General features: G+C 35.0%; 1 protein-coding gene across 1 annotated transcript; it reads left to right on the plus strand.

Annotated features, from left to right (window-relative positions):
* The first annotated feature begins 385 nt into the window (after nt 1-385).
* On the plus strand, nt 386-8,117 carry LOC112738308 (protein Brevis radix-like 4). Its single transcript, XM_025788691.3, has 6 exons — nt 386-675; nt 794-1,101; nt 1,249-1,664; nt 5,537-5,672; nt 6,298-6,695; nt 7,384-8,117. Exons 2-6 carry the CDS (start codon nt 988-990, stop codon nt 7,460-7,462), a joined length of 1,143 nt encoding a protein of 380 aa, XP_025644476.1. The 5' UTR covers nt 386-675; nt 794-987; the 3' UTR covers nt 7,463-8,117.
* Nucleotides 8,118-8,747: the final 630 nt, after the last annotated feature.

Raw genomic sequence — 8,747 nt, forward strand, 5'->3', positions numbered from 1 at the left:
TTATGTATAAGTTCATTTTCTTAATTTTATTAAAAAATGACTTCGTTACTTTACCAATGTTTTTATTTTGGAAAAGCTTGATCCGAGACAAAGATCCGAGGATGGAAGATGGGAGAAAGACTTGTCCTTGAGAACTTCTATCGTTTTTTTTTTTTTTTTTGGAGAACTTCAAGAATCGGCTACAGCAGGCAATGGGGAAAAAGTTCTCTCTTTTTTTAGTCGTTGTCATACATGGGTTATTAGTTATGTTTTCCTTGAGCCCCAAATTGTGTACTTTTTTTTTTGGTCGATAAATTGTGTACGTTATTGGGATGTATTGTCTTCTGTCCAATAGAAAAACGGGCTCAGCCAACACAAGTAGCTGAGTCCACAACGAGCCCAACAAATACTGAAAAGCTTGAAGGGACGGCAACCGCGAAACTCAGCTCAAGAGAGACAGATACAGACACGCACATCCGCATTAACAGGTTAAAAGGAAATGATAGGCTGATATAGGCTGATAGTCCCACCCCAAAGACAAAAAGCAGATTCCACAGTCTCCTACTCTCCTCAAATCAAATCATCTCCTCTCCCATTAAAAACAAAAACAAACACACTTGACTTACTCTCTCTTCTTCCCACTGCCACCTGAATCCGCCAGTTACTTCCGACCACATGGTCCCCTCCCTCATACTAGTACTGTTAAACCCCCTCCTCCAATTTTCATTAATTAACTAATTAACACGCTGCTGCCACCACACTTTAGTGCTCACATCTTTACATGTTTTATATATTTTTTATTTATATTTTGCAGTTTCTATCAGCAGAGAGAAGACAGTCTGTGATCTCGTCGTAGTAATTGAAGTTGCTGCTGCTTCTTCGCATGGCACCAACTCATAATCGTTTCTCGGTTACCACGCTTTTTTATAATCCAACAATCTGATCTAACCTTCTATTCCCCTCTCAACTCACTCTTCTTCTCTTTCAAAAGAGAAAAAGAAAAAGAAAATGCTGACGTGCATAGCTCGGCCGAAGAAACTCGGGGAAGACTCACTGAGTCACCCGGACGATCCCAATTCCAGCATCGGAAAGAATCAATCCGTCAAGTCCATCACCTCTCAGGTAACTTCTATTAGAGAAAAGGAAAAGAAACAAAAAAGAAACAAAAAAAGTGCAAGAGCTCTCTCTTTCTCTCATTGCTTTATCTAAGTGTCGTGATTTAAACTCTCCACCGCGGGCGCGTGTGTTTGTTTTTTTGGTTTTCTTCAGTTAAAGGATATGGCGTTGAAGGCGTCGGGTGCGTACAAGAACTGCAGTCCGTGCGCGCCGCCGAGTCGACTCAGGACAGCCAGTGGAGTGGGCGGTGCCAGTATTGGAAGCGGTGGAGACTCGGATGGGGACTCGGATCGGTTCCGGTGGTCGTACAGACGGACAGGGAGCTCAAGCTCGTCGGCGGGGACAAGGACAGGGTGGGGAAAGGAGATGGAGGCGAGGCTTAAGGGGATATCGAGCGGCGAGGGGACGCCGAGCTCCGCCGGAGGGAGCGGGCGGAGGGCGGAGCCGGTGGTGGTGCTAGTGGAGGAGAACGAGCCGAAGGAGTGGGTGGCGCAGGTGGAGCCTGGCGTCTTGATCACGTTCGTGTCGCTTCCCCGTGGCGGGAACGACCTCAAGCGCATACGATTCAGGTGCGCGTATACGTATATTATATCCGAAAAAACTCGAACGCATGCTTTTGTTGTCGTTTGCCTGGTTTTTGTTGCCGTTTTGTGTTGTATATTGTGTGTAAGGAATTTTTTAGGGATGGTATTTGATAGTGACTGTTCATTAAGGTGAACGTGGTGCTGGTCGATGTTATCGGAATCGCCACATTTAGTGCTATTATTTATTAATTTATTAAAAAATAATATAAAATCATCAAAATTGTTTTGGCCATTAATTTGTTATTTACTAAAGTATGTTATTGGACTTCTTTAAGTAAAGAAATTGAGTTTATAGTTGAGTTTATAGTTAAAAGTAATGATAAAAAATAATGAATTTTGATGATCTTCTAAAAATACTTTTTATTTATTAATTATTAAGTAATCTCTAGAATAATATTTTAACATGAAAAATAATATAATTTTCTTAAATATTATCTAATATTAGCCACTACTTAGTATCCTGTTACTACTGCTGTATTTATGTTAAATTATGGGGAATGGATATGGTCAAATGTCACTCCTATTTTACAAATTTATAAAAATATATAATGTAAAAAAATGTGCAAAGTGATATTATTAAAAATAAGAGTAATAATAGCATTTTTTAAAATTATATATATTAATTAATTATGAATTTTAATGGACACAAAAAATTTTAAAATTTTAACAACACTTAAAAAATACAGTTAAAATTAATGTTACACTTTTTAATTTCACAACACTTTTTAATTAGATATATGGGAAATTGTTATATGTGTGTATTTTTGAAAAATGTTTTGTGTGTTAGATTTATTAATTGTATGAAATAAAAATGATGAAATTGTCATTTTTTCCCATAATTTTAAAATAATAGTTTAACTATAAAATTCATACATTTATTTGTTATGTATAAAAGTGTGAAATTGTAAATTCAGCAGAAATTATTTTTAATATAGAGATGAAGATGACGTTTTAGTTGAATATCGATAATTGAAGTGTATTTCAGTATTATGAATATGTATAAAATGTGTCCAACAAGCACCTTGCATGTTGAATGTTTACACGTATCCAACACCATCCTGTGTATTGCTTGTCAGAATGATGACATGTGTCCAACGTGTTGCAACACACACACTGCATGTTAACTTTCTATCTGGAAAATCAACCTGTAATTTCACCAAATAATCCTATTTTCAACAAAAACATCAATATTTTTTTCATATAAAAAAAAAATTAGCCTTAATTCGGATGAAACATTTTTGGATATTATTGAATGCAATCAATTTGAATGTGGGGATAGTGCTACAGTGATAATGACAATGGTCAATAGGTGCCTTGTGTTTTGGGGTATGGTGGACTGTCAACTTCCCTTGTCATTAAGTAGGTACTTCTATTTTTACTAACTTTTGGGACATCCTCATTTTCTTCGTTAAATGCATGGACATATATAGGAGTAGTAGTATAGTACTTATAGGTTATTAGCTTATGGTAGTTGTTTCTTCTTTGTTCTTAACCTTGTTTCGTTTGTTGGGGATTAACGCCTTGAATTTCTGGGTCTTGTTTTGTTTGGTTTATGGTAACAATGAAATGAGTTGGGATTTGTTTCCTTACATGATGATTTTGTTTTCTCTTTATTGAAATAACAACCTGATTGAAAATTTCACCAACTTTGTTTTGATCATAGTATTTTATTTGGAACGTTCAAAAAGTATAATGTGGTTTGATGTGAATAGAATTTTTGTTAGGTAGCAAATTATTATTTTATTAACCTAAAAAACTCACATTCCACCCAAAAAAAAAAAAGAAGCATTTTGATATGATTATGGAGTTTGAATTCACAGAACATTTACAAGTCGGGTACAAGACTGTCTTTACTATCTAGATGTAAAACATTTAGTGCAATTAAAGTATCATTTGTCTTTGAACCATGATTCTGAATGAGGTGAATGATGGTCCACAACCAGGCAATTAATGATTTCTGAATCCCGAAAATAATCCAAAATTTTAAAACTTTCTAGATATTATCACAGCTTATTGTCTATTCTGTTTTGGTCAAGAGCGTTGCTTGGATTGGAAAAGAGGTAACAGAATATAGCTATAACTATTTTTGTGATCACTATTATCAATCATGCTCAGTCACCACACCAATCACTATTGTCCTTATTTTTGAAGCATCCTAATTCCAAAGTCTTCCAATTTCCCAAAGCCTGAATCAATCAACCCTCCTCCGTAGAGTAGAGTAGATATATGAAAAATGGGTTATTAGGTAGGGGTCCACAGTTCCACTGTTATTTCACGCCCTTGCCAAAAGCAATCTCAAAAAGTGGGTCCTAAAGAGAAAGAAAGAAAGAAAAAACTGACTGTGGCTTTCGTAAGTGGTGGTGGGTCAGTGTTCATTGTGCTGGTAACCTTTTTAAAACCGAGCCTTGTCGTTTGGTCGGATGAAGACTCTTATGGTTTCTTTTCTTGTTGATTCCCTATTATTAGTGACTTTGTCTTCCTCTAAAATACAAGATTTTGTCTTTTAATCTGCAATTTGCTGGGGTAAGTGCTCTGAATTCTCATCATCTTCCATTCAAGAACTATGTATATATATATACAAGACAAAATTTGAATGAAATGAACCAGTACTAGGTGGGCATAAAACAAAGTTAAAGTTGAAGATAACATAATATTTTACCTTATTTTTTGTCTTTCTTTCATCATATCGTAGGATAAAAGCACCAGTGGTGTCAAGTGTAGTTTTGGACCTACATGGTTCCTAGTAGTGCCATCCTAACCAATATGGTGCTGGTGGGTGGGTCAGTACACAAATGATTTTTCTTTTTCTTTTCTAGTTTTCTGCCGATATGTTTCTGAGTTTAATTTCTATCTACAATTTTTGTAAACTCTTTCACACTGAGGATATCTCATAAATCAAACCTTTTGAGCTGGTGTGTGTGGAAATTAATTGTTTTTTTCTGCACTGCAGCACTTGATTAGATGTCTTTCATAGCAATTAACTCCATCATTCTTATTCTATTTCTTTTATTTTCTTTTTATGAATTTAAACTCAACAATTTTAGGCTTAGAGTGTTCTTAAGCTAATATTAGAACCTAATGAATCGTCTGAATCATTACATATTTAGGCGCGCTTAGTAGTGCATTTAGTTGACACTAAAGTTTGGGACCCACTTGCATTCGTTTGCTTGGACAACTCCACTGTACGTAAGGTCAATGTTGGCCTCTTGGCCTTAGAGCAACTTTAATTTTCACGCACAGAATGGCCGGTTTGCCTTTAATTATTCAAGTGAGAATTCTTTGTCAAAAAGCATCTCCAATTGAGTGACCTAGTCTAGCATGATTGGCTACAGTGTCACACACCACTAACAATCAAAACGATTCCTATTAAAAGAAAAAAAAAATGGTGGTCAACACAATTAACATAATCATAACATTAACAAGTAACAACTTGTTAGTTGGATGTTTCAAGCTTTGTTTGGTGGATCAGTCATACGCTGATGCCCACATTGGAAAAGCTTAATTATATTTGCAAATTTGAAGAATTATTATTTGGGTCTTGCTAGTTGGCTACTTGCTATGGTTAGAAATGTTTACAAATTTTTCTTCAATAAATGCATTAAAAAAGTATTGGAAAATTCAGATATTTATTTTTCAAAAAAAGCTTTCTACATTAAGCATCTTTAGCAAAACTCTTATTAATTTACCACTTAATTTCCATCCTGCAAACAGAAGAAAAATGTAGAACGAAGGGGTGGTAAAGAAGAAGAGAAGAAACCCTTATTTCGCCGTTGTTAAATTATGGTTGAACTGCACTTTTCCAAACATTTCAAAGATGAGAAGTAGTGGATTAATATTTGTTTAGTTTTATTGTATAGTCGGGAGATATTTAACAAATGGCAAGCTCAAAGATGGTGGGCAGAGAACTATGACAAGGTCATGGAACTTTACAATGTTCAAAGGCTTAACCGCCAAGCTTTCCCTCTTCCAACTCCACCACGGTCTGAAGATGAGGTAATTTTGAATTGAATAGCTCATGATCATTATTTGTCGTGCACAATGTAGTATTTGGAAGCTGGGTGTTACTTAGGATAATGTTTATTTTGGCCTTTTGGGAAATTCTATTGCATATCAAAATGTAAGTAAGTTTTAATCTATTACTGTATTTGCAATTTCACTCGATCACTTTCAGTATGGTGCTAATAACAGATTTTGTTCTAGTAGGTAGTTGGTTATACTTTACCATAATGTTCCTCATTTTGGTTTGGGCCTATTCATAATTAGTCAATGGAAGACTGTTATTCGATAATGAAGATATAAATGTATAAAGTTGATAAGTGTATTTGCACTGCTAGAGTAAGAAATTTCGCACCTGAAAAATAAAGAGTTGATCGTTGGATAGAGTAAACTAGTATAACCCACCTAATGATTTAAGTGTTAACCAGCAGTATGTCATATCATTTGGACAAAAAGCAGAGTAAGATGTTAATTCTTTTTTCCATTATATTTGCATATTAGGCAAATGTTGAAACAAACAAGCTTTTTGTAGTCGCTGTCCTCAGTTTTGATGTACTGGGCGGAAGTTAGTACTTAGTATTTTACTATATTTTGATCTGGTGCATTTCTGGGTTGAAAACAGAGTTCAAAGCGTGAATCAATAGAAGACAGCCCTGTAACACCTCCACTAACCAAGGAACGGCTACCTCGAAATTTGTACCGCCCAACAGGGGTGGGAATGGGATACTCATCCTCAGATTCCTTTGATCATCAGTCAATGCAATCCCGGCATTACAATGATTCAAACGGTCTGAACTCAACCCCAAAGGTTTCAACCATTAGCGCTGCCAAGACAGAGATGTCATCGATGGATGCTTCTATAAGTAGCTCATCCAGAGAAGTGGACCATTCCGGGGAACTATCAATGAGCAATGCTAGTGACTTGGAGACTGAATGGGTTGAGCAGGATGAACCTGGAGTCTACATTACCATTAGAGCACTCCCAGGTGGCAAACGGGAGCTCAAACGAGTGAGGTTCAGGTACAATATCGCCAACTTCATGGCTAGATAATTCCCTCATGTATGATGATTTCGCTCACTACTATTTAACTAGGATGAAGTATTAGACATAATCCTGGGAGTTTGGGTTGTTCTAAACTTCCATGTTAGACATAAAAGTGTGTATTTGCCTCTAAATAGTGGTCCTAACAATTTAAATTTTTAGTAATTATAGTTGACAAAAATTTCGGTCAAATGGGGCCCCAATTTTTATAGGTTAAAATTTTGGGTACAAGTAAGCATTATGTCAACTCAAGTTTTTCAGGGAGATGGTCTTTCAAAATTGATAGGTCATAGTTGTTTACTTGAGAGATTATATGACATTAAGAACATGCTTTAGGATTAGCTCAAAAAGTTGAAGTGAGAATCAATTTTTACTTGTTGCTGATACAACAAAAATCTAAAAGGACTTAATGCAGAGTACTGTAAATTTTTCTATCTAGGATTTCAAGTTAGAAATATTGGTCAAGCATCCTATGTACTTAACTGTGTTTGACCCTGTCACTAGTTAATCTGTTCTGTATAATACAGTTAGACACTCTACTCTCCCGGTTTGAATTTTTTACCATTTGTGAAGCAAGAATGAAGCTGTGCATTTGAGTTCAATTTTTGTGGTTACATATTAAAACTGTTTGGAATTTTTCTTCTTATTCCCTTGAATGTGGTACAGCCGAGAAAAATTCGGGGAGATGCATGCTCGACTTTGGTGGGAGGAGAATCGTGCCAGAATACATGAACAATACTTGTAAGATTTATCAAGTTGGTGGCTCCTGCTGATGCTGTGGAATATGTGGAGGTGGTGTTGCTTATTTAATTAAAATTTTTCGCATCTCTTGTTATACAAGGTATCTTTATAAATGATCAGATGTTAGGGGCTGGCACTACTTGTGCCACTTCCTTTTTTGGGTTTATACACACATCCTAGACCTTCGCACGCTGGCGTCTCATCTTCATGCCATCGGTTCTGGGTATTACCATGGACATGGGAAGTAAATTTAGCATCTATTAGTCAAACATATTGGTGGATCAAGGCAGCAATTGCTTACTTGAAAGTTGAAAACTTCTGAGTCTGGTGGGTGTAAATTACATGGCCGTTGAAATTGGATACAAAGAAATCTACTCAATCATTTTTGTTTTTACTCTACATATCTAATTTCTGCATCCAGTTTGCAATAGCATATCTACTCATAATACTAACTTCAACCTGTCTATCGTTGGAATAGCCTACAATGGTCATCAATACTGATATTTGTCCTTACTTTTGTTGACAATTGACATTATTCACCACTTTCATCTTTGCTGTCATGTTATTCATCTTTGCAAATGACTGTGCAACGCCTCAGTTAAATAGTTGTATGTATTTGCACACTCTCGTGTTCAATAAATATGAACTTATTATGTACATATCTTCATCCTTAATTTATAGCTCTTAAAATATAAAAGAAAAGGTTATGGAAATCTAAACATGACAACTTTGTGTCTGTTATGGACAGTGTATTCAAATCTTTGTTGTATTGTGTTCTCTCTACCAGAATGAATTTAGAGGAATGAAAAAGTAAAGTGGCACACATGGGAAAATTAGTTAAAATTCATTTAAGTAGATATTATTGTACCTTATGTTTGGATTGCCTTTCCCACCTTTTGTTCACCAGTTACCCATTCGATCTGAACAGAATTACTGGAGGCCGAAAAATTCTCTGCTTCACTTGACACTCAAAAAAGTGAAAAACACAAGTTTCTACTTATACATTTGTTAAGTAAATTCCTCTAAAAAAGTCCCCGAAAAATTTTAAAAATTTCAAAACAGTACCTGAAAAATTTTAGAATAGTCTCTTCGAATATTTTTAATCTTTTTTAAAAGTGATTGTCTTATAATATTTTTATTAATTAGAAAAATAAAATATTATTAAAAATATATAATAATAAAGAATATTATATAGTAAAATATAATTTTATTTATTAACACTAAAATGTCATAAAAATAATATTATTTAATCATTAACATATGATATTTACATTGAGATGATGTAGAAA

The sequence above is a fragment of the Arachis hypogaea genome, chromosome 13 (genome assembly GCF_003086295.3).
Source record: "Arachis hypogaea cultivar Tifrunner chromosome 13, arahy.Tifrunner.gnm2.J5K5, whole genome shotgun sequence".
NCBI classification, from domain to species: Eukaryota; Viridiplantae; Streptophyta; class Magnoliopsida; order Fabales; family Fabaceae; genus Arachis; species Arachis hypogaea.

Bases quoted from the DNA above. Each gene is read 5' to 3' on its own strand.
- LOC112738308 (XM_025788691.3), top strand. From the start codon at position 988: ATGCTGACGTGCATAGCTCGGCCGAAGAAACTCGGGGAAGACTCACTG. The intron at 1,102-1,248 runs GTAACTTCTATT...GGTTTTCTTCAG, and splicing joins TCAAGTCCATCACCTCTCAG to TTAAAGGATATGGCGTTGAA. The intron at 6,696-7,383 runs GTACAATATCGC...AATGTGGTACAG, and splicing joins CTCAAACGAGTGAGGTTCAG to CCGAGAAAAATTCGGGGAGA.